This window comes from Delphinapterus leucas, chromosome 13 (assembly GCF_059928025.1).
Source record: "Delphinapterus leucas isolate spDelLeu-1000000601 "Yukka" chromosome 13, BTC_Dleu_Yukka2, whole genome shotgun sequence".
In the NCBI taxonomy this organism is placed as follows: domain Eukaryota; kingdom Metazoa; phylum Chordata; class Mammalia; order Artiodactyla; family Monodontidae; genus Delphinapterus; species Delphinapterus leucas.
In genome coordinates, this window is record NC_143141.1 from 35,976,386 (window position 1) to 36,002,948 (window position 26,563).

The window sequence follows — 26,563 nt, forward strand, 5'->3', positions numbered from 1 at the left end:
GGGTCACAGGGATCTGGATGGCCACGGACATATTTTGGAGTTAGTTTCCTGACTTGGTGCTTCTGTATTATGCGGCTGGTAAAGCATCTTACCTTTATTCCCCTGCCTGCTTCCTTGAATCACTGAGCAGCTTTCCCTGTCCCCATTCAATGTCTAGTACAGCCCTTAGAGCCTGATTTCTACAGGGGGCTCTGCTTTTGCCTGCTTGTCTTGCTGGTGCCCTGTATCTACATCAGTAGCTAGATCACAGCCTGAAGACCCCTCAGGCCCAGAGCCCCCAGAGCTTTGCTTCCTGCTTAGATTTTGCATTCCCTTTTTGTCTCCTGTGCCTGGGGCTTTCCTCCTCATTCCCTTGAGCAAGGCCACATGTCACAACTTTTAAAATCATATTTTATGCAGAATTTTGGATCTATTATATTGACCAGAAACAAGTCCAGAAATTGTTTTAGATTCCTAAGTGGTTGATTTGTTTACGTTCTTTTTAAGCAAAGGCAAGGAAAGCAGGAGAGACATAGGTATTAACCTATGCCTTTAATTTTCTGGTTATATTTATCATCTAAGAATATATTTAAACAACTTCAACATTTTGGTATTAATATGTTGGTGTCTTATTTGTGTCTTAGTGCAATAATGTTAAAGGGTGTTCATAGTTTTTTCAATTTGTTATTTATTTATTTTTTGCGGTACGCGGGCCTCTCACTGTTGTGGCCTCTCCCGTTGCGGAGCACAGGCTCCGGACGTGCAGGCTCAGCGGCCATGGCTCACGGGCCCAGCCGCTCCGCAGCATGTGGGATCTTCCCAGACTGGGGCACAAACCTGCATCCCCTGCATCAGCAGGCAGACTCTCAACAACTGCGCCACCAGGGAAGACCTCAATTTGCTATTTTTTATTTAACTGTTTTTCTTTATATAATCTGCTACAAATAATACTTTATTTGTTGAAGACTCCAAGGCTTATATCGTAACAGCCATAGCTTCAGTATCCGGCCTGCAATTAGTCTTATTATGGTTGATAAGGGCACTTCTATTCTCTTTTTTTGTTATAAAATGTAATGCAGTATTTAGGAAAAAATCTTGAAAGAGGAAATATATACTATAAAAATTAAAACAGATAATTTAAAACTTGGATGTAGAAGTGGGAAAGGAGAATGGGAAAAGTAAAAGAATCTAAATTTATTTTATTTTATGGGGACAACTCAATGAGATGCTTACATTCATAAGGTTGGTAGAAAAATGTAGAATTGAATATGTTGCATTTTAAAATTTATTTATCTTTTCTGTCCTCCACAGTTTCTTGTTCATATTATTTACTGAATGTAAAAGAACAGATGAATTAATAAATGAATGACAATTATTTTTCAAATTCCAATATTTTCCCCTTAGCTAGAATATTTTTAATAACTATTTATTTGAGTTCAGGAGTGTTACTTGCAGCATATAATGTGGTTGAGTCACTGCCTTTCTTTTCTCCAAACTGTCAGCACTTGTGCTGGAGGCACAATTAGGTTTGTGGTTTAAGCTAAATCCCTACCCCAAAGGCCTTTATTCCTTTTTGATTATGAATCAGGTGGAGAGCCCGTGCGGGTGTTTGCAAGTTTGTATTAGGAAAGGAAGAGAAGCTAGTTTCCCAAGAAATAAAATTGCATGGAGAAGCTGGAAAATATGCATTCAGTATGTCACTCTACGAATCCATAGTAAATTTGCATTTTTTTGTTATCATCATATAGCATCTCTGCGTAACCTTTCAAGGAATGGCAACGCTACACCCCATGTCCATTCATGTTCAGAGAGGGGTTGGGTCCAAAGGCTTGCTTGTCTGGGAAGCCTTCTTTGGAAGGCGTTGGTGTCTTTTGAGTTTAACCCTCAGGAGTTTCTGATCTTAGATTTATGATTCTGGTTAAGGAGAGAGGGAAGGCGGACTTGGATGACACCACAAATTAAAGGGGAAAAAAAGGAAGGACTTTAGAGGGTGCACGTCCAACTTTCACACTGTGACTTCTTGGGGATACTTCAAGATGTTTTCAAATAGCATGTACTTTTTGGATATGTGAGGGCATTTCCAAGTATCAAGAAAAATTAACTGACTGTTTCAAATCTTTGGAATTATTCCAAATTCAGGAATCCCAGATGTTTGTAAAGATGCTATTGCATACCTGTTTAAATATTGAAGTGGGTTTCAAGATGCTATAGAGGGGAAAAGGCATACCCTTCAATTCTTCCTTTTTAAAAACAGTATAGTACCTACTCCGTAATGCTATCAGGAGGACCAAACTAGCGTGAATGGTTAGTCAATAAGCTTGAGTATCCTTTCCTTCCTCTTTGCTCTTTCTACCTCCCAGGGCAGCTGTGGCAAAAAGATGTGTGGTATTCAAAATGTCATAGCACTACAGAAAATACAGTATGTTATTACGGTTTATCGCTGGAGATACTGAACCAATAATTATCTGTGTGATGAATGCCAGATGTAAATAATAACCAGGGCTCCTGGCATTTGTCTTTCCGTCATCTGTCTCCCCATCTTTCCTGGACAGCAATCTGAATCACACACGTCTTTAAATTAAGAACTTGCCTGCTACAAATGTCTTGCGAAAGTGCCAATGTTATGACAAGTCATTTTTTTTCCCATGAAATGCACTTAGTTTTACTTCCATATGCCTGTATTTCAGGTCAGGTATTCACCCTGATGAGAGCTTTTTGGCGACTCCAAAGCAAGAATCATCCAGATTGAACAAACTTCCAGAATCTACACATGCAAGTCGCACAGTTTGGCTTTTAGTTTACTCAGAATTAATACATTTAGACCGTTTATTTTTCCCTCTTGTGCTTGAGAGTCCCGAATACCTTGTTAAGGAACATCAAGCTTCGTAAGCCCTAAGCAGCCAGGGCCTGCACTGACGGCTGAGAGTTTTGAACTTGGTGCAAATGCTGGTGGACTGGAAAACAAGTGCCTGCCGCCTCTCCTGATGGGAGCAAGGGCGCCGCAGTGGCTAGCTATGCCCTTGCTGGTGGCCTTTCTAGCAGGGAAGGCCCTTCTCTGTAGTTTCCTGTGTGTGGCCTCGCTAGAAGATGGGGCTGGGGAGCCCTTCCCCAAGGCAGGCGAAGCAGGTGGTAGAAACCCCCAAACTCCACGAGAACTTACTGAGCGTCACTGACTCGTTGATCTTGAAGCTGCAGAGGACCCTGTCCACGTTGCGGGCGTGTCGGAAGCCGTTACCTCTGACAACTACTTGAAATGATTCTGAAACAAAGAATAATGACACGACACCTTCATGGACTGCACACCGTTAACCTTAAGTTTCCCATCTGCCCTGGTTTAGGGAGTCTGTTAACTATTTCACCAGGCTTAAAATATTAAAAAAATCAGTTCAGGCTGGGAAACAGAAGCATCGTGTGGGAGCCTTTTAACACCTATTCACTACCTTCTCACTAGTTGTTCACCAGGTTGGCACAGAACTTCTTACTTTGAATTTCCACCTTGCCTTTCCCTTTACTCTTCCTCCTAGCTGGAATGCCTCCCCCACCCCCCACCTGTGTCCTGCAAACCTTACCCATCTCTCAAGTCCTGGCAGTTTTAAAACCTGTGATCTCTGTCACCAGAAGGCCACGGGGGAGGGACTCTCCACTTCTTCAATCCTCTTGTGTCTCTTTTACATATTGGATGCTGAGGAAAGGATTTATTTAGAACTCCAGGTGCCTAGCGTTTTTGAAAACCACTACCTGTGGGCATTCACAGTCTGTCCCGAATAGTGTAGCATGTGATTATATACTGTCTGGTGTTGTTCTTTTGTCTTTTCTTCCACAACTAGAAAACATTCCTTTATGTTTAGAAATTGTTTGATGCAGCTTCAGCTCTCCTGTCTCTGCAGGGCACACAGTAGGAGCACCTAGTGTTATGTAGGAATAATTGTACCCAGCAGGGGATCGAAATCTTGCTTAGGGGTCAGCAAGCATTGCCCGTTTGAACTGACATTGGCCCTTAGTGCACTTAGAACTCTCTTCTCTCAAAGTAGAGGAGATAATATATCTCTGCGGGTCTCTAGCCCTGCATGTTAATTTCATGTTGGCATAATTCAGGTTGAATTAACACGTTAATAAAATATTGATAAAGCAAAAATAATGGTCCTCTATACTAGTCTTACTAAGGGAAAAAACCAGCTAATTAATTCATTAAATGTTTAGGAATATTTGCTTAAGTTTGATGGTAACTAATAGCCAATACTCCATTTTCTTTGACTTTTGTCATCTTTTTGTGTGTAAAAATTGGGGCTTGCGATAATGCTGTGTGGCATATAAAAAAGAAAAAGACTAAAAGTTAGAGGTTAAAACGCAGTATTCGTGAAAGTGGATCTGGAACTGTAAATTGCTATCCAGATGGAGATTTTCACCGGAGGATGAATGGAATTAAAGGACTGGCATATGGGACTCTTCCAAACTTTAATAAACGTCATGCATCTATGTCACTTTCATTCTGGGGAAACTAATTTAGAGATCATGTTTGCCAAGAGAATAATAACTGATATCAATTGCTCCCTCTTTGTGTGCCAGGCCCTGTGCGAAGCGTTGTATATGTCTGATGTCACTTAAACCTCACCACAGGGAGGTACAAATGAGAAAACCAAGCGTAGTGAGGTTAAGTAACTTGTCCAAGATCACATGGCTGGTAGCTGTCAGAATCAGAACTGGAATCCAGGTCTGCCAAGTATCAAACGCCTTAGGACTCAGCCATCATGTTCTTTACTGTTATGCTAAAATGTCTTGTGACATATGACTCATTTAGAGATTGACATTGTGATTTTTTAAAAAGCTTATTTTATTTTTACTTTACACAGGCTTGTCCATTTTGCAGAAAAATGGAGCTGGCCCAGCTGGGAAGCAGGAAACCAAAACCGAAGTAAAAGAAGCCGGAGGCACTAAGTGTGCCACAAGGAGAAACAAGTTAGAACAGAATGCTGTTCAGAGGTATCAACGACCTTCCCTGTAAGGAAATTGAGATTTTTGACGTTGTAAATGACTTGCCCAAGATCATGCAATCTGTAACTGGTAAGCAGCAAAACTGGGGCTTCTACCCACCAGCATTCACTGCCGTAGTTTTGAGCTATATTAAGGTTCAGAACTTAACTATGGTCTTTCAGGACCATAGTCCTATGAGTATTAAGGATTTAGATATGCATGTTGATGCATATATATGATTGCTAAGTTTAGAAGGATGGACTAGATGGTTTTCTTTAGATGTCTGCCTGGCATGTGACTGATGACACAATTGGTTCAACAAGCATTCTATTAGGTGTCAAGCACTGTGGAAGAATCTTATTGCATCTTGTTTACTCAACTTAGCCTATAGATACCCATTTCTGGTTTTAGTCTGAACGCTAGACATCCAGAAGTCTGCCATTGGATGCTTTTGCTGCTTGCAAATGTTTTCTGCCTCACTGCTCTGCCTACTTCTCTTGTCTCCTCAAAGATCAGTGGAAGGAGAGAAGATTCTGGAAACGCAGGCCATGTGCCAGCTCTCTTCTCTAACACCGTGTCCTAGCATAACCAGTTCTGCTGCTGAGTCCTCAGTGAAAGAGGATGCCGGCATGGCTGCTTGGCCAGCCCTCAGGGTGTTAGGGAGGAAGACAGCAGAAACCCAGGGACAGCCATGGTGGAGACGGAGCAATCTAACCCCCGAGGCGCGGGGAGCAGATGAAGGAAAGGATGCCCTGGGAGGCACACCAGAGCAGAGGCGAGCTCCCACCAGTTTCTATGTGAGGATGCACATTTGGCCTCCAGAAGCGCCTGAGTATCTGCCCCGGCAGCCCGACTGGAATGTCAGCCCTTCACACGTAGAAGGTATGTAACAAAACCCTGTCAAGTGAATCTGTCAGCAAGAGAGAGCCAGGACACACCAGAACCAGGACATACTGATTTAATTCAGTTTGTTCACAAAGCCCTGAACCTGTCTCTCACCATACGTACATCTAAGTGTTTTTAGGCAGCGTGCATGTTGGTTTACAGCTCCTACAAGGAGTGCCTAGGGACTGGAGGGCATTAGGGAGGAATTTCTACTTGGAAATGATCTTTTACCTAATCTTTTAAGATACATATTCTTTAGGTTATCTTTAAGGTATATGTTTATTATGATCCTTTTGTCACTTTATTCTCAATTATAATTTAAGCTTCCTGATGGGAGAGGCCATCATATCTATTTCTTTAGAATCTTTGGCTGTGCCTCACCCAGGGCTGAGTCAGTCTCAGTGTAAGCTCGTTTAACGAACAAATGAATGACATCTTGGTATAGAAAGGGAGAAAGGGGAGGAGAAGGTGGTCCTTTATTCAGGTACCAGTCAGATCTAATCCTGTTTGTTTTCTGAGGCTTCATCAGGTCATTGAATGAAAAGATGCTCAGCGTCATTGGTTATTAGGAAAATGCAAATCAAAACCACTCCACACTCACTAGAATGACTATGATAAAAGAGGTGGACAATAATAAGTGTTGGTGAAGAAATGAGAAGCCTCATACATTGCTGGTGGGAATGTAAATTGGTGCAGCTGTTTTGTAAAGTAGTTTGGCAATTCCTCAGAAAGTTAAACATAGAATTACCATGTGACCCAGAAATCTCATCCTATACTCAAGAGAATTGAAAACATATGTCTACACAAAAACTTGTACATATATAATAGCATCATTCACAATAGCCAAAAAAGTGGAAACAACCCAAGTATCCACCAAATGAGGAATATGGTATTCACACAATGGAATATTATTTACCCATAAAAAGTAACAAGTTCTGACACGTGCTATGACATGGATGAATCTTGAAAACGTTATGCCAAATGAAAGAAACCAGACATGAAAGTCCATCTATCGTATGATTTTATTCCATTTCATTTCCATGTGAATAGTGCAGATCAGCAAATCCAGAGAGACAGAAAATTGGCTGGCCAGGGCTGGGGAGAGGAAGGAATGGGGAGTGACTGCTTAATGGGTACAGGGTTTCTTTTCAGGATAATGAACATATTCTGGAATTACACAGTGGCTATGGTTGTACAACTTTGTGAGTATATTAGACATTACTGAATTGTACTCTTTGAAAGGGTGAATTTTAGGATATGTGAATTATAGCTCAATTTTAAAAAAGAAAAAACTTAAGGTCAATGAATAGTTTGATAAACTTATTCTGTTCCCTTTTTTTGCTTTTTTTTTTTTTTTGGAAATGTGAACACATAGTTTTGCGATGACCTCAGTAAAGATCACCTATCAACCACTGTATCTGAAAATGAGACATCTGTATATTCACCATTTGCTCTGGTCACCTAAGACTTTTGTGCAAAATTAGTGATATTTCCATCTTGAGAGTTAGCTTCAATTTGCTCTCCTATTAAATGCTATTGTAACATGTAACATCTAACATATAATATAGAGCTGGATGTGTATTAAGTGCTTTCTGATGCCTAACTTACTCTAAGGTTTTTATTTTATAGCTATTTACTTATAAGAATTTTAGTGAGGTATAACTGACATACAGTAAGTTGTATGTAAAGTGTATAATTTGATAAGTTTTGACATAGGTATACTGTCATGGGGTGATACCACAATAAAGATGGTGAACACATCCACCACCCTCAGAAGTTTCCATGTGCCCCTTTGTAATCTCTTTCTCCTGCCCTGCCCCACACCATGCGACCACTGATCTGTTCTCTGTTGTTGTAGATTAGTTTGCACTCTCTAGAATTTTATGCAAATGGAATCATATAGTAAGTATTTTTTTTTTTTTGGTCTGGCTTTTTTTTACTGAGCATAATTATTTTAAGATTCATCCATAATTATTTTGAGGTTTATACATAGTCTATTTCTTTTTATTGCTGACTATTATTCATTGTATGAAAACCACAGTTTTATCCATTCATGTGTTGATGAACATTTGAGTTGTTCACAGTTTCTGGCTCTTAAAAATAGAGCAGTTATAAACATTTATGTACAAGTCTGTGCCAGGACATAGATTTTATTTTTTTTCCCTTGGGTAAACACCTAGGAGTAGAACAGCTAGGTCATGTGGTTAGTGTATATTTAATGTTTTGAGAGACTGTCAGAACTGTTTTCCAAAGTGATTGTACCATTTTGCATTTCCACCAACAATGTATGAGAGTCCCTCCTTCAAATAGAAATATCTTTTAATGAAAATGAAGACCAAGGAGAGGATTAAACAATTGATTCAGAAGAGGTGCCTATGGGCCAACATGCGCTCTTTGAAAAACAGTGAAAAGTGAAAGAAATGAAACCACTTTTTGATGTTGCTTAAATGTGTCTGGTTTAAGCATCTAATTTCCAAATGGTAAACATGCCACCTACAAGTACCTTCCTTTGTGCTCACTTACCCAATTTTATTACGAACAATGGGAAACAACAGAGTAGGAATAATACAATTGCTTCTGAAATGACAATGTAAGGCGCTAGTGATAATCTCCTTCCATTTCTGGAGGAAAAGAACTTTAAATGTAGAGCAGTTGGCAGGTTGCACACTTAATTCCAATTGCTTACATAAAACACTGTGAGCTATTCAAGTCTGAGGCCAACATTGTGGGACCAGAGGAAAATTGTGCTTAGACAAGACGATGCATTTCCTAAAGAGGCGCTGAACTAGGCAGGGCCAATCTAACAATGGATCAATTTTCCTAATTACGCAGAGGCTAATCTGCAAAAACATTTAATTAGGAACTTTAAAAAAGAGTCTGTATTAGAAGGGAAGCAGAATTATTTAAATGCAGGTAATGTCAAAGGTGCTATAAAGGCTCTCCACAGAGCAGGTGACTTCCTACATGTTTTAGAACAGGAACTGTAAATACAGTGGCATAAGCACCATGCTAAACAGCAACCATATGCTTGACCTGGGTATTGGGATAATGGGGAGTGGTGGAGAGTATGGTGAACTGGAAAGAGTACATGCTTCTTTTAAAGGGAAGTTATTCAGTCTCTAATAATCATTATCTTGCAATAAATACAGGCCCGACGTTACTAGATCTGAGTTTTCAATACAAGACAAAAATCCGAATTTTTAGGTGCAATCAGACTTTTAAATGTTAGCAATAATTTTTTTTTTTTTTAATTGCAGTGTGAGTCAAAAAGAACATATGTGCAGACCAGACAGGGCTTGTTGGCTGCCAGCTTATAACCTCTGGCAGTGGAGGAGTTTGGGGATGGCTCTCTCTCCAAATAGTTTCACTCATGACGCTGATTGAAATCCATTTTTTTAGGGAAGATGCTTACCTCCTCTTCGCATTAAGATTTCCTGTTAAAATGCAAAATAGTTCCAAGTATACTTTTATCTTTAGCCATTAAACAAATAATCAGCCATTAATATCTTAGCTGAAGTTGAATTAAGTCTTTAGAAACTTAAAGTTATAAAGGAGACCCAAAAAGGGTTTCTCTGTATAGCACGTGGTTACAGATGGCCATTCTGCTGTTGCTCACGTAATTCTGGGGGTGGAAAGTTGAGAGCACCTACTCCATTGTTGGAAAGCTTTAGTTGTAAAAGTTGCGTGTGTTAAGCCAAAACCCGCCTCCTTGAATTCCGCCCCAGTCTCTCCATGGTGGTCTCCTGAAGCTATTAGTAGTAAGCCTAATTATTCCTTTCTGCATGGGAATTCTCCAAATATCTTTGTGAGTGTCTCAATTCTTTGTCTAAATCTCTGTGGTCACTCTTGTCCTTCCTCATCCCACAAGCATCTCATTAGCACCTCTTTGAGCAGATCTCTGCTATAGTGCTTCATGCGTGCTTTCGTAATTTGTCTGAACATATGACTATCTCCTAGAGCAGACTGTGAGTTTCATGGGGGGTTGGGACCAAGCACGCATGTTGGTACTCACATCTTTTCATATTGCTTGGTACATAGTAGACATTAAGAAGTGATGGAAAGAAAGAAGGAAGGGAGGGAAGAAGGAAGGAAGGAAGGAAGGGAGGAAGGAAGGAAGCAAGGGAGGAAAGAATCAGTGACTGGAGTCTTGGAAGCTTGACTATCCTGTGTTCTCCTGTAAATGGACCTTGAGAGCTTGTTCGGAGGTTGTAGCAGGGGAGCACAGCTACTTGTACATCCTTGACTGAAGAATGGACCCTATTGAGGAAGGTCATCCTCTTCCACTGAGCATGCAGCTTCAGGAGGGATACACATGGGAGGGAGGAAGGGGACACCTGCCTAGCCAGCCAGATCAGCTGAATCAACCCTGGCTATCAATGGGGTGACAGATGTTGCAGCTGGGCTGCCCTCACATCCTGAATGAATTATTAATATGGTTTCTAGTTCCATCACCACTACTACTAGGAACATGCCTTTGTCAATGCCATTTTTAAAATATGGGACTTGGAAACATGGTCTCAACTTGGAATAGTGGAGCATGGTATTAGCTCTCTTGCCCTGGACACTGGATGGCTACTGATGCACTCTAAGATTGCATCAGCTTTTTTTTTGTCAGAGGCATTCTTGTTGGCTCTCAAGATATCTATGCTTCTCCTCGCTTTTTCTTTTTCTTTGCATGAACTGTTACTAAGTCAGGTTTCTCTAAACCTGCTTGTACGTGAAACTGACGATTTGCAAGTTCAGCATTTTATATTTGTCCCATTAAATTTCACCCTATTATTTGCAGCCCAACACAGAAAGATCTGTGTTGGATCTCAGTTTTACTGTCCACCCAGTGCATTATCTCACTGCCTCTCTCAGAGCTCTGTTTGCTGTCAGAACCATGGCTGTTGCTGAGTTGTTGGTGAGAGCCAGCTGAGATCCCTGTCTTGGGAGAATGCAGTCATCAGCATAGCGTGTCTTAAGTGGACAGGCCAGGGTGGGGCTCCACAGCAGGGGCTGCTCTGGGGGCCAGGGAAGGGAAGTAATTCAGAGAGTGAGGGGAGGAAGCAGAGAGGAAAGGTTTTTGATGAAAGCAAGTTCTACCTTCTTCACAGATCTGTCTAGGGCTTAGTCTCAACATTATACTTTACAAACATGAACAATATTTCCTTGTTCACGTTCTCCTCCAGTATGTATTGAGTTAATGAATCATTTTGCAGATACTCTGAACTCTACCAAGGCTTCCCCAATTTTCTTTCAGTAGAGAAACATACAGGCATGTTTTTCTCATCTAGGTGTGATATTATCAACATCATGATTCTCATATTGACCTTCAATCCTTATTAAAATGATACTGATGATAATAATGTCACCTTGCTTTGTTGTAACAGTTTATGCTTTTTAAAGCACTTTCACATAAATCCCTGGCCCTGGCTCCTTGCAGTGGCCTAATGAAAATCACACAGGGGGTATGCTTAGGTCTACTTGACAGGAGTTCACAGCCCTGGACAATGAAATGGCCTCCAATGTTTCATGAAAGCCATGCTCACTCCAGGGAATGATCAGCGACAGACCTTTAAGGGAATCCTTGGAAGAACTTTTGGTGTAAGGATATCTTGTGAAAGTTTTATTTTCTTCTTAGTAAACTTATTCTCTAATCTACATGTTTTAATCCTCCTGATTCTAATTCAAGAGAGGTGGGAGCTTGCTTTTTCGAAACCTAGGCTAGGTCCCATCACTGTGTCTTGTATTAATTTTTTTATAAGAAATAAAGGAAATGGAAGGGATGGATTGGGAGTCTGGGGTTAGCAGATGCAAACTAGTATATATAGAATGGATATAGAACAAGGTCCTACTGTATAGCACAGGGAACTATATTCAATACTGTGTGATAAACCATAATGGAAAAGAATATAACTGAATAACTGTAGTTATAACTGAATCACTTTTCTGTACAGCAGAAATTAACACAACATTGTAAATCAACTACATGTCAGTTAGAAAAAAGAAATAAAATAAACAGAATTGGATAGTTTACTCTGATACAGGAAACTATTGTTTGTCCATAAAATATGGGATATTGCACATAAGCCAGAGATTTAAAAAATATTTAAAGAAAGATTCCTTGGATTGGATTTACCAGAGATTTGTCTATTTTATTGGTTCTACCAAAGAAACAGCTCCTGGGATAATTAAGCAGTGGAATTGTTTTAATTTGTTTAAGTTTATTAATGCTTTTTAATATTTTTTCTTATATTTTCCTTAGCTTTAAAAATATCTTTTATTTAATTATTTTTCTTTTCCATTACATAAGAAACATACTGAAAACTATGAATTTGCTAGGATCAGATCTTGTGGACCCTGGTATTTCTGTGCCGTATTCATTCCGTTTACATATGTGGTCTTTTTATTGTCTTGAACACCTCAGTGGGAAGTAAAGGAGATTTTGGTTTACTAATCTTTGATTCAAGAATTATTTAAGAAGATACTCAATCCGAGTGATTGAGATTTGGTGGGCTTTTGGGGCCTTGTTCTGTCTTTGGCTATTTCTAATTCTGCTTCATTTAAAATAGTTCAAAGTTGTGATAACTTCTTGAGATTAGGTGAAAGTAGTTAATAAGGGTCGAATGAGCAAAAATCGGTACACTGTTTGTTTAAGGAATGTATGAATCAAGACATTTGGTCAACATTTATTGACCACCTATTAAGTACCACGGACTCTGTTAGGCAATAGGAAGTGGAGAGAAATAAGATTCCTTCTCTGTCCCCAAGAACCCTACAGGAGGGGAACTGATTATGCTAGCGAATTAACAGAAGCTGTATTCATTGTCTTTAGATGTTCTGATTCAGTACAAGGTTGCAAAACATCCAGTAGGATTGCTAAACTGCAAGTCTGGGGTTTTTCTTCATGAATGAGATAACTGCACAATTAAGGAACTCCCCTGTTTTCTAATTGTTTTAAAGTAAAGGAATTATAAAAAGTGTGGAGACAGATTTACCTTGAAGCTAATGAACCCTAGTTAAGCCTCCTGGCACTGGGCTCACGTGGTCATATGCTTTTGTAAATTTGCAAAGGTAAGATTTTTCAATTCCTTTTCTTAAGAATGTTCTCCTGGACCTGTCTTTGTGGCAACCACATTTGTTCCTGCCATCTGTGTTACCAGGTAGCAGTGTATTTAAAGGTCAATAGATAAGCTTTGTTGATTGCTTTTCTTCAGGAAATTTACACGTCTCTGAATAGTCAGTCTCCAAGTACTGCTAACAACTTTAAATGTTTACATATATACTTAGTGTTTTGTTGTTGGCACATACTATTCACTACATCTAACTCCTTGAAAAGTGTTTCAACTATTCTAAAACAGAGCCAAGAAACTGGAATGGAATCCTCAAGGAATTACCTCATTTATACCAATAAAATATGCCATAAAGAATAAAACTGCACAGTGTTTGAAAAAGCTTGGAAGTTCTTCCTCACTACTTAGGGGGTTGCATGATATATTTTCTATGACAAATTAATAATTGGCATTTGGGGCTTCCCTGGTGGCGCAGTGGTTGGGGGTCCGCCTGCCGATGCAGGGGACGCGGGTTCGTGCCCCGGTCCGGGAAGATCCCACCTGCCGCGGAGCGGCTGGGCCCGTGAGCCATGGCCGCTGAGCCTGCGTGTCTGGAGCCTGTGCTCCGCGACGGGAGAGGCCACGGCGGTGGGAGGCCCGCGTACCACAAAATAATAATAATAATAATTGGTACTTGGTATTTTAGGAGACTAGAAAGGCGATGTTAACAGTGAACTCTCAACGGTGAAATACTACAGGTCCTGGAGCACAGGAACTCATGGAGAGAATGTTTATCCTTTTTGTATCACCAGCACTTACCACAGCGCCTGGCATTCAGTAGGTCCCTAACAGTACTTTTTAAATAAGAGTGATGGGAAACCTGTCAGGAATTATACAAAGAGAGCCAGAATGGTTGAAATTTTAGGCAGTCCATTATAATACAAAACAACAGTAAGAACGTGATTTTGATCAGTTAGAGAAAATACTGTGACTCAGAGAAGGCTGACTCTTTGTCTGAGTAGAGGCTTGCTGTATTAATGATAAAATCATAATGGCCTTTTACTGGGATAATTGGCGTAGCCTATCAACATTTTGTGAGGAATTGTGGATTAAGCAATTAATTATGATCAACCTATTAATTACGGAGAGAGGTTCAGCACTGATTAAATAATTAAAAATACCGACATTTCAGAGGTGGCCTATGATCGCTGTGATGGCTGCCATGAGGATGTAGGGTTAGACTCCACTTGTATCCAGAGAGGGGTATTGATGGTGATGTGTGGGAATCCAGTATTTCTGTAATACTCCCAAATTAGTTCCCATGAAAGGAGAGAATTTAGATAGGCTTTTCCAAACTTTCAAACAACTGGCATGTTGATTCCTTCTTCCCTTTTTTCCCTAGAAGCAAATTTATTCAGCAGTTTCTACTCCTCTTTTCCCCCCTCCCCTTTCCTGCCCCACCTCCCTTCTTCTCTACTGACGAAGTAAACATGTGACCTGAATTCAAACTCTCATTATTTGTGTGACAGCGATTAGCATTTAATTTCAATTTACCTCCTGCACATATGGTGGATGGTTCAGCTGCTAGAATTTCGATGCAGGACTTCTTCAAAATCTAGGAGGAGAGGAAATCAAAAAAGTCAAAGCACAGCTTATTTTGTTAAAACAGAAAAGTGGGGTTTGCTTTTAGCTACCGAGATAGGAAGGCTCAGGGACATTATGTTGTAGTGGGTGGGTAAGCGGAGGATAACATTTTTACTAGTATCATTAATGTCAAGCATTTAATGAGCCAGCATTGTGCTAGATGCTTCCGGGTATCCCCCAAATCCATAGGAATTATTCATTCATTTGATCTTTGGGCAGATATTCATTGAGTCTAGGATACACCAGTCCTAGTTATAGAGAGGTTTAACATCTAGTTGAGGAAATGGGACCTACACTTGAAAAGAAAAATAACAATGCCCCAGCCTATGTGGTAGGTGCCAGGGTGAAGCGGCAGACGGTAGGAGCTACAGAGTTCATGGGGGAAATCACTGAGGGCTGCTACATGGGGAAGGGCTTCCTGGAAGAGGTGGGTGCTGAGGGTAGGACTCAGTCAAGTGGGGAGGAGTAAGTTAGGGGAAGGTTAACGTCCAAGCAGGGAGTGGCATTTGCAAAGATAAGAAACTAGAAATACATAGACCTCTTTAGCTGGAACAAAGGAGCTTGAACAGTAGAAAAACGAGTGAAAATAGATAAGCTGGAGAAGTAGGATGGAGATGGCCAGCCCTCTAGAGGAGATGCATACTCAGATTACTCAGAGTTCCCTTCTAGTTAGAGAAGTGGAAATATTGCAGGAGAGGGAGGGCTTTGAAGGCTACTTGTGCTTTGCTCTTTAGGAGGACCTTACTTACATGGAAATGTAGTCTTCCCCCCAAGTGAGTCTTGTAGGGTTGAGTGGAGAGTCTGGAGGACCCCATGACCGCACAGGGAATTAATAATGAAGGCTTCTTCTGGCAAAAGCAAGGTACCTGACTGGTAGGGTTCAAGCTTTTCTCCACCATTTATGAATGCCGTCTCTTATTGCATAATGATTCTAAAATTTCGACCAAGCATTTTAAACAAGTATAGGACACTGAGTTAATTTACCAAGCAAAGGCAGTATCTTTATTTGGGCTTTACTTAATTTGGAAATTGAGATGGTTCAGAGGCCTGAAGGAAACTCTCTCTCTATTTATGAAAGGGGCATTTGTTAAAGGAATTAAGAGTGAAGTAAAATGTAAAGTCCATAAAAGAAAACAGCATCTTTTAGCATTGGGAAACACCCATTTACTTGTATGGATGTATTGACTTATATATGTTCTTTGTTCCAGCTTAAGTGACACACACACCACAAGATACAATCAAATAAAATACAATAAATTCAACAGGGGAGGAAATGGATTAAAGGGAAAATAAGGGGAAGATGAAGTAAGGAGTGAGAATAGCATAGAAAAATACATTTTTTGATTATGTATTATTAAGAGCTTATTTCCTTGCTAGGAGTGGCTCATGAATTTAGTTCTAAGCTTTCTAGTAGCAAATGAGAAGGGCAGACAATATTTATGAGATTCTCAATCTGAAGAATGAAAACAAACCAGTTTCTCAGAAGAGATAATATTTACCCATTCCAGAGAGAAATCTGGGCGTCCTCATAGAGAAGCATTGTGAAAGGAAGTGAACAACATACTTGAGAAAATTGTTCTCTGATGTACAGATGACAGAACATTCAAATGCAGTCATTGAAACAGGCTCCCTCACAACCATGTGTCTTAGGTAATTCTCTATACCTGAGAGTAATAAGAAGCAGCACAGTCCTCCCTATCTTCAGGAGGATTGGTCCAGGACCCCCGCGGACAGCAAAATCAGAGGATGCTCAAGTCCCTTATATAAAATGGTGGAGTATTTTCATATAACCTGCACACATTCTTCCATATACTTTAAATGATCTCCAGACTGCTTATAATACATAATACAATGGAAATGCTAATGTAAATATTTACCAGCACGAAGCAAATTCAAGTTCTGCTTTTTGGAACTTTCTGGATTTTTTCCCCCAATATTTTTGATCCCCAGTTGGTTGAATCTGCAGATGTGGAACCCACGGATACAGAGGGTGGCCTGTATTTCTTGACAATTCTAAAACCCAGATTTCCAGCTGACATTTTTTTCCTGACATTCTTTCGGACTCTTTTACAATTTAAAGGCATTTTTGTATTTTGATTCCTCTATTTGTTTTCAGCTTCTACCTCATTCCACAGTCAAAGCAATTTGTTCCTTTTTGTCAGTGTTTGCCTTATTTCTTCTCCCTCTGGCTTAGCCAGTCACCGAACATCTCAAACATAGGTGCAGCCTCAGTTCTCCCTGGTCCCCAAGGACCTGGCATCACCTCTGAGCCCTTCACTGACATTCTGACTGGGGATCAGGGACCCCAAGGATGTATCCTGGACATCCATGTTTCGCTTCTGGCTTTTCCATCCTGCCTTTCCAGTGGTCAATCCGGTCCTTGAGATGCAGCAGCATCCTAGGACTGGGGCTTGCCAAGATCTTCATCCAGATCCTTGCCAGTGACTCATACCCCAGATAACAACTGCCCTATCTGAGCTGTGATGACAGTCCACTCCCCTCTTCCCCCAGTTTGCTGCCGTTGGGCTCTTCCTGGCTGAAGGGCCACCTTAGCTACTGGTTGCCATAACTCAGAGGGGCAGGCACGTCCTTCAGCATGTCTTCAGGCATAAATCTCTTAATAGGCCACATTGGGGAGATCCAGAATTAACCCATATGGAGAACTTTATTAAATAGTGACATTAGAACGACACAAAGCCTTTTTTATGTTTTAAATAAAATTCCTCTGTCTCCTTTTATAAATCACTTTATCATCTACAACTAAAGATTTCAACAGTCCGAGAATGAAAATTGGGCTATTGCATCTATCCCGTCTCCATTCCCCAAACTCCATCAAAACACATAAATGAAATCTTCACCCATGTTAAGTTCCTGACTTTGAAGCAACATTTTTTTTTTTCAAGTGACTCAGCCCTTGCAGTGTTGTTTTTTTGGGAGGTCACCACTCTTTTTATTTTTTAAATTTATTTTATTGATTTATTTATTTTTGGCTGCGTTGGGTCTTTGTTGCTGCACACGGGTTTTCTCTAGTTGCGGTGAGCAGGGGCTACTCTTCGCTGTTGCGAGCGGGGCCTACTGTTTGTTGCGGTGCACGGGCTTCTCATTGCGGTGGCTTCTCTTGTTGCGGAGCACGGGCTCTAGGTGTGCGGGCTTCAGTAGTTGTGGCTCGTGGACTCCAGAGCACAGGCTCAGTAGTTGTGGCGCATGGGCCCAGTTGCTCCGCGGCATGTGGGGTCCTCCCGGGCCAGGGCTTGAACCCATGTCCCCTGCACTGGCAGGCGGATTCTTAACCACTGAGCCACCAGGGAAGCCCGTGAAGCAACATTTTTGAACCAACCCTAACACTTAGCCAGGGGTGAGTAAAGGAAACACCCGTGAATCTTTGACCACAAAGACACACTTACAGGTTTTGTCATAATAAACACATGCTGTATTATTCTCTCAAAGTGTCTGCAATTAGCTGATAAATCTAAGGAGTGTATAAAGGGCCAAAAAATTTCAGCCAAGGGCTGTGATTCAATCCAGTAAAAACACAGCTTTCCCAATCTTAACTTAAAACATCTGGAAGGGATGCATTGCAGCCAATGGAGTAAAATTTATCAGTGAGGGGCATGGGCAGGACTTGTCTGGGACTGTGGCTTCTATGAGTTAGAAATGTCTGGTTTCAAAAGGTAGGAAGTCACAATGGCATGGGGTGGATTTGGGGGGTTCCTTTGGTTATTAGCAGCCCAGACTGTATAGTAATCAGTCTGTCCGAACTTCAGCAGACAGCAGATCAGCCTAGGGACTGGAGGCTGCATGGGGGTGGGGAGGCAGAGGATCCCTCCCCGACCTGGGCACTGGTAGCCATGGAGGAGGTAGAGACACAGCACTGGGAGATGGATGAAGGGAAATCACTAGACCGAGTGGAAAGAATTCACACAGGGTTGGGGCGACGTCAGAGGTGATAGTCTAACTGACCTCTGATGGAGACTGGCTAAGACTACCACATGCCTCAAGCATGATCCAATGTGAGGAGCTGGGTCCTGGTCTTGCCCCTGGTCCTGTACTTACCTGACCTGTGGTCCTTGACAAGTCCTTTAACTAGTCTGAACCCCAATTCTGGGAAACAGTTTAACATACTGATAATTTAGTATTAAACTAAACTGGAGTCGAATTGCTTGAGTCAACTCACTCATGAGCACTGTGACCTTGGGCAAGTTCCATAACCTCTCTGAGTCTCTGTTTCCTCATCTGTAATAGTGGGATAAGAACAGCGCCGACTGCATGAGGTTGTTCAGTTGGGAAGATTAAATGAGATAATACAGGCAGACTCCACAGCACAGGGCCTGGAAGTCCTCAAATAATGGTAGATTTAATCTTAAGAACCTGGGCTCTGGAGACAGAAAAAATAGATTTGGGCTTTAAATAGATTTATGCCCAAATACAAGCCCTATCACTTACTGGACATGAGGATTTGGATAAGTTATTAAACTTCTGAATCTCAGTTTCTTTTTCTGTAAAATGAGAGCAAGAAGAACACCTCAAAGGGCTGTCTGGTGGTAAAATGAGTAATAGACATGAATGCAGAGATATTTAGTTTGTAAAATCAATAGAACTTAGGTGGTAAAATTCATATTGGATTAGAGAGTGAGAAAAAGAGTGAGATTAAGGAAAACTGACAAGGTTTTTGTTTTATAGACAGAACTAGACAGATGTGATTGGTCAACAAATAGTATTTAACAACCTTGGGCCATCAGCCAAAAGTGCCCTTCATGAAAACAAGGCACCAAGAAATGTGCTCAGAACAACCTTAGTAGTAAAGCACTTAGTAGGATGTCTGACACATATTCGGTTCTCAAACAATGGTAGCTGTGACTGTTACCGCTGTTATTACTGCTACTACTGCTATTACTCTCGGGCAAAGATGGTTAGCTCAAATCTGCTTCTATCCTATCACCCACCACTGGCCTCTTGCTAAGTCCTATTTGCTGAAAATGCCTGGAAGATGGCTAATAATATTTTCCTGCTACCTTTTGGGCAGATTTCAAAAAGAAGATATATGGGTAAGCATGTTTGAAACCTGCAAAGAACTCTATTATAAGTACATGTGTTGTTACTGGTAGTGACACTCCTGCACACCTCATGAGAGTGTTGGGGGAGTAAAAGAGGCAGCAGATGTAAAAGAACTTTGCCAAGTAATAAGGGCTGCTAATAGACTTAAAGTGAAATCGGACTTCCCTGGTGGCACAGTGGATAAGAATCTGCCTGCCAGTGCAGGGGACGCCGGTTCAAGCCCTGGTCCGGGAAGATCCCACATGCCATGGAGCAACTAAGCCCGCGTGCCACAACTACTGAAGCCAGCGCACCTAGACCCCGTGCTCCACAACAAGAGAAGCCACCGCAATGAGAAGCCCGCGCACAGCAACGAAGAGTAGCCCCAGCTCGCCGCAACTAGAGAAAGCCTGCGCGCAGCAACGAAGACCCGACGCAGCCAAAAATCAATAAATAAATTTATTAAAAAGAAAAAGTGAAATCCATTGTGAACCAGTCCAGGTTGTATATAAAACTTTATATATATATTTTTTTGATTCTAAAAATCTAAAGTCCTTTTTCATAAAGTTCAGAGTTTATGCAGAGATTTCTCAAGAATACTTAAAGATTGTGAATATTTGCATAGAGCTGTTATGAATCCCTCCCTTACCATAAGCATACCTAATTCTTTCCCCCCTAACTGCTCTGCCTCCTTCCCTAATAAAGTATCAGTCTTTATTTACTTGGCCACTTCCTGCTGGAAGACTTTTTGTGTGTTAATACAAGACCAGTTTCCTTTATCCATTCATAGTATAGGGTCCTTTTCCTTCCACATATCTAGACAGCATGTTTCTTAGTGTCTTACTTGTTGTGAAGGGTACACTCTGCTTCAAAGATGTCTGGAGCTTGAAGTAGGCTGGTCCACAGGTGGTTAACTATCTATTGCCCAATTACATCTCTCTAGTTCTCTAAGATGAAAACCTAGGAGTTTTCCTTAACCTCACTCTCCCAGTCACCCTCCAAATCCAGTATGGATTTTGTGACCTAAGTCTACCAATGAAATATTTCTGTATTAATTCACATTTTAGTATAAATTGCTAAAAGGACTTACTGTGGTTTATAATTATATATTTATCTTTTTGATTGTTTGGTCATTGTCTATCTTCCTCAGACTATAACCTCTATAAAGGCAAGGAGATTTGTTTTTATCCACCACTGTACCCACAAGGCCTAATCTAGCACATAGTAGGCACTAAATCAATACTTATTGAATAAATAAATGGCACACTTTCTGCATGGCTTCATTAACTGACATTTTAGTATATTATGTATCAGTCTTTCTTTTTCCCTGTAAATATAATCTTTTATTACATTAATCTTTTCTGGTCTTTTAAATTAAATTAAATTTTAAATCTTTTAAATTAATCTTTTATAGTCTTTTGAATACAAGGCTATGTTCAGCATATTGTAACATCTCCCTCTTCTTATTAAGTCTTTGGGGACTGCCTTCCCAGGAGGCCTACTTCAACACCTCCATCTTTTTAAATGGCTTATCTTTTTAAACAGTAATGTTGTAGATGTATCATGTTCCCATGTCTAAGGTCTAGATGGGCCTGCTGTGTAAAAGGCCTTGACCCCTTTATTTGGGAAAAATGTAAAAGTATATGTTTGGGGGGTGGGGCGCAGGGTCCCAGGTACACTAATATAGCTGATGGCAGAATGCACATTGGGTAAGCCTGGAGGCTATTGCTTTTAGAAAAGGCCAGGGAGCTTGGGACCCAAAACTGGCTCATCCATACCTTCAGGACTGCCAATGTTGCCCCCATGAGTTTTGAAACTATTTGATCTCTAATAAAATTTTGAAAAAAAAAAAAGATAGTCACCTTTCCTAAGTAAAATGCACTCTGCACTTAAAATCAATAGACATATCTATTATTAACCATGGACATTATCCTAGACTCATGTCCAGTTCTACAGAATCTGAATTTAAAATAAAAATTTACTATCACACACACATCTTTCTGGGATTCATATATGATTTTATGTTACAGTCATACATTATACCAAATAAATATTCCAACATGCAAGAAAGACATTCTTAAGAAGTTACTGAATTTTAGATAATAAAGCCCATCCTCAAAACATACAAGAATTTTTGTCTGGAGGGGGGCACCCAGCTCACTTAAATAAATGCTACTCTTCTCTCAGTTAGTTTCACACTCAACGAGAGTCTGGTGTGAAGAAGCACAGGACAAACAAGGTTCTGAAACCGAGGAAATTCATTTTTATTCCGTGAAACCACTTTCCTCTCCTGTTTTCAGAAGGAAAGCTCAGATAACTGTGAATTCCGAGACGTGGTTTACTTAGTAAGAGAAGCTTGCTGATCTGCTGAATACTGGCAAAGTCAGTGGCCCTCCTTGGGAGCTAAACCCTGCAGCGTTTCACTGGGTTTTGTTCTAAATTCTGCTATTGCTTTTACAATGAGTCTTAACAGATTCCTAGATATAGGAGAAGGAGCTGGAGGGGTGTGGGGTGACCTGAGGATTAACTGAACATGCCCCTCTGCAATCTTTGTAGCCTATTCAAGCAATGGGATTTTTTAAATTACATTTGGGCTATTTCATAAGCCAAATAGAAAAAATAGCTCAGTTGAAATGCCTGGCCCGAATGCCTGCAAAGTCTGAGTCTAATTAAAGACTGCTGAGGCAAACGATTTTTTAAAAAGATTTTCTGCCCACTACAGAAACTACAATTGATTCTATTTATGTTTCCAGGCCTGCTAATGTGAATGGGGCACAAAATGCCATCTTTTATAGATATGGTCCTGGAAAAGAGGGTGAGGGAAGGACTAACGGGTTTTTACAAGAAACGGAGCCACAGAACTGCCCACTTGTGGTGCAGTGCAGGTCTGAACACTCTGCAGTCCTCTGCCCTGCTTTACAATGAACACATATGCACAGCCCGGCATATAAATGCACTGGACACCACGGGGAATACGACAAAGGGGGCGGTCTCTGTGACTGCACAATTCAGCATCTGACCAGGAGGAAAGGCACGTGCCAAACAAGTGATGCCAACAATTAGTGCCACTGGAGTTCAAGGCAGGGAGAGTTCAAGGTGTAGGAGAGACCAGGGCAGGCTCCTCAGAGAAGAGAGGACAGGAGCATAGCCTTGAAGTTGAGACGGAACTCGAGAAGGCATTCAGATGGGGCAAAGGAGGAGAGAGTGGTTTCTTCCGATCACAAATAAGGATGGTTTCTTCCAACCACAAATAAGGCTGATTAAGAGAAGGGCTGTTGCTGAAACGGGCCTTCCCCTCTGCTAGCCCTGGAAAGAGAGTTGGTTCAGTAAAGTCAGGTACTTTCCAGGACTATAGGAATGTGATTCAGATTTTGATTTGAGGAAAACCCTTAGCAGCTCCTCGTGGGGTCTTGGAAGAGTAGATGGGAGGGAAGCAAGGAAGATGGGCTTTGCCTTTTGTCAAAGCTTCACCAGGGCTGGATCAGGGGCTCCATTTCTTTCACCTTCCCATGATTCACCTTCCCATGAGTGGAAGGGAGAAATCAGCACAGGACATGGTTTTCATAAATAAAATAAATATATATACACCATGGAATAGATTCATTCTTCAGTTTCAGTAATTTTAAAGCTTCCTTTATAACAGGATGTTTGTGCCAAAACTTGCAAGAAATCCTTGCAAATATAGTCATGTTTGCCCAATACTTGTTTATTGTTGATCAAACATGTAGAAAGCTCTAGGCGCTGACTCACCCTCGCATTAATAGGAAGCCCTACGCAGGCTTAAATATTTATTGTAGGGAAATGCTCCTAGATGGAGATGGCTTGGTGCCAGTGACTGGGTTCTCCTTCTCAGAGACAGTGTGCCTGGTTCCAGGTACCGCCCTGGATTGCACAAGAAGTGGGGACAGCTGGGAGGAGTTGGCATCATGGTAACCAGGCCAAGTGTTGGGATTCAAAGCTGCAGACCCATTTCAGTGTTATCCAAACCCAGCTTTCATGTAGGTTCCCATTTCACTGCCTGCAGCACTTTTGAAAAGGCAAACAAAGACCCAGGAGCCTCACTGGACCTTTGCTTCATATTTTCACTTGAGGGCTGGCGCTACACTCACCAGTTGTGGTCAATGGAAATTCCCCGAGGAAGCCACAATAAGGAAAGGCAAAGGAATAGTTTCTTCCTTTACAGTTTTACTGGCTTAAAGGGCTCCAATCTTCCAACCATCCAAATTTTGTCTTATTTTATCAACCAAATTCTGCAAAAACACGAAGGAATTCTGTCCTCCGAGGTAGAGTCCTGAGTGAGTGTGGAAGGGAAGACGTTCCTTTCAGCCTGTGTCAAGTTGCCAGCTTCTCATGATGATGGAATTTCATCCACTGAGCAGAAACTGAGATTTTTCAGAGGCACTCTCCACCTCACAGTAAACGGCAAAGAGCTCTTCTGCCCACCACCCATGGTGCACTCAGATCAGAGAACCCACCTGGGTTCTGATCTTGCCTTTGCTATAACTGTGTGAACTGTGTCAAGTCATTTCACGTTTTTGGTCTTCAGGGTCCCCTTCTCTGAAATGGAGCTGCTTCCTGGCCTACCCACATCATTCACTAGAGCACTATGGTCACCTTGTCATGGACCTTAGAGACAGAGCTGAGTCTATTCTGGATCACTGCCCACTGCTGTGTAGTCTTGGACAAGTTAGCTAACCTGTTTGTCCTTAGAGTATGTGCTTCTCTAGAAGGAGTAATAATATCTACATTAAATGGTGGTGGTGAGAATTTGATGAGATGACTATGTAAAGTGATTTTCACAGGGTCTAGCACCTAAGAATTCACTAAATGATGACTTTTCTTATTTTTACCTTCCTAAGGAAATAGAGGTGGGAGAAAGCCTCGGCTCTGGAGTCATGGAACTGGGTTCCAACCCTGATCTCCCCATTAGAGCTGTGTGCTCTTGTGCAGGGTATCTGAGCCTCAGTTTCTTCATCTGTAAAATGGGAATATTTCCCTCCTAGGGCTGTTGTGATTTTTAACTAGGATAATATTAAATGGGAAGAAGGAACAATGTTTGGCCCCCAAATAAGTTATCTACAGGCATTGATTTCTTTCTGCCTTTATCCTATGTCCCACTGATGGGAGATTAAAATGGAAAACAAGTGAAGGCACTTTGAAAAATAACATGTTATGCAAATCTGAAACATAAGTGCTTCCTCCTTAAAGTAGAGAGGATTGAGGAACAGTAAAAAGACCAAAACATAGGAATCAGATTGAGGAAGCAGAGAATCTGGGGACTTGATGTATCCATGCCTTGAATAATCAGCTTCTGATAATCCAATGGTGATTTTCCACTTCCTCAGACATTTACAGCCCAGTATTGTGGAAACAGCAGGCTCTCTGGACCCAGACTTCCCTCCTCCACCATTATGAGTGGGCAGACTTGGGGCAGTTTATCTAACTGCCCACACCTCAGTTTCCTCACCTGTAAAATGGGGATAATAAGGCCCTCTTCAGAGAGTGGTTGTGGAAATGCTTAACAGAGGAGCTGGTAAAAAGAAGATGCTCAGTAAATCATAGTAATGTTTATTCTTCTTCACAGGCCTCATGACTACTTGTCCTGAGTGTTTATTTATTCATTATCCAAAGGGGAACTGGATAAAGAGCCATGATCTCTAGATTCCCTGAGAGTCCTGATTGCAAGCATGATTGTTCCATTGTCAGACTTTGTATATGGCTATGTTTGCCCACTGCCCTTACAGTAAAATAGCCATAGTTTTCAAGGCTCCTCATGATTTAGCCGTTGCTTGCTGCTTCCTTCATCTTCTGTCATTTTCCACCCGAGCCCTACTCTTCTTTCATTCTGTTATATACCATCTTAGGGTTCTGGTCTGACAAGAATGTTGTATCCATGCTCTTTCGATGAACAACTCTATTTCACCTTCAGCTTATCTCTGCACAGGAGCCTGAGTTCTTTTCCAACCACTTTACTCTTAATCTCAGTCATATGTTACTTCTTATATACCATGTGTCACATAATTACACATATTTATTTATTGACTTGTTTTTACGTGTCCCTCCCACCAGACTATAAGCTCCACCAGGATAGGGTGTCTACCTGCTTACTTATAACCAAATGGTCAGAGTCTACCATAAAACGCTTTCAATGAGTATTAGAGGAATGAATAAATATTAGCCCCTGCATCTTGATTGGGGATTTAAAAATAAGGTCACTATTAAGAGGTACAACTACCATGTAAAAAATAAATAAGCTACAAGGACATATTGTACAGCACAGGAAATATAGCAAATAATTTATAACCTTAAATGGAGTATAATCTATAAAAATATTGAATCATTATGCTGTACAGCTGAAACTTATATTGCAGATCAACTACACCTCAAAAATAAAGGAAGGTCACCATGGGTCTAAAACTTCATGAACTATTTGAGCTCTTGAAAGCTGCTCTGCACTCCTATTTTGGATAATTAAGCCCAGTCCTACTTTATTATGAGAAAATAACCAGCCACAAAACAACATCCATGGGAAAAAGCTGGAGAGATGCTTTAGATGGCAGGGGTGGCAGGGAGGGGGGAGGAAACAAGAGCTTTCTTTTCAGTATACAGAAGGAGAAATGAACCTACTTCTTAAAATTAGTTAACCGACTTTCAGGCCATAATTATTTCTGTCTGAGTTGAGAAAGACGAGTTGTGCTGTGCTTGTCCCTGTTTTTCTGTCCAGGCAAATGAATTAACAACTGCGATAAACATGGGTTTCAAGTATTGGAAGGATGGAAACCACTAGCATAAATCCCAGATAAAAGCTCACAAGAATGCTATCATTCGGCTAAAAGTTTGGAGTCTCAAATTATTTTTTCCCCCTTTTGGAAGACTGTTTCACTAAAATTTCTTAAACATCTTTGGGGTGATTTCCACTGGGGGTAGGGAGAGTTTTACAAACATCTGGGTTCACGTTGAGCTTGGGTGAGTTGCTAAGGTTGAAATATTCAAGGACAACAACAATTTATGCAGAT

The 26,563-nt window shown here is 41.0% G+C and overlaps 1 protein-coding gene across 2 annotated transcripts in view; it reads right to left on the reverse strand.

Moving 5' to 3' along the window:
* Positions 1-26,563, reverse strand: part of ANTXR1 (ANTXR cell adhesion molecule 1) — a 241,700-nt gene that overhangs the window by 147,597 nt on the left and 67,540 nt on the right. For both annotated transcript variants that reach the window (XM_022561340.2, XM_022561341.3), the window contains exons 9-10: positions 14,424-14,484; positions 3,140-3,238 (exon numbers count right to left, since the gene is read on the reverse strand). In XM_022561340.2, coding sequence (XP_022417048.2) covers positions 3,140-3,238; positions 14,424-14,484 — 160 coding nt within the window. The remainder of the gene's footprint in view (positions 1-3,139; positions 3,239-14,423; positions 14,485-26,563) is intronic.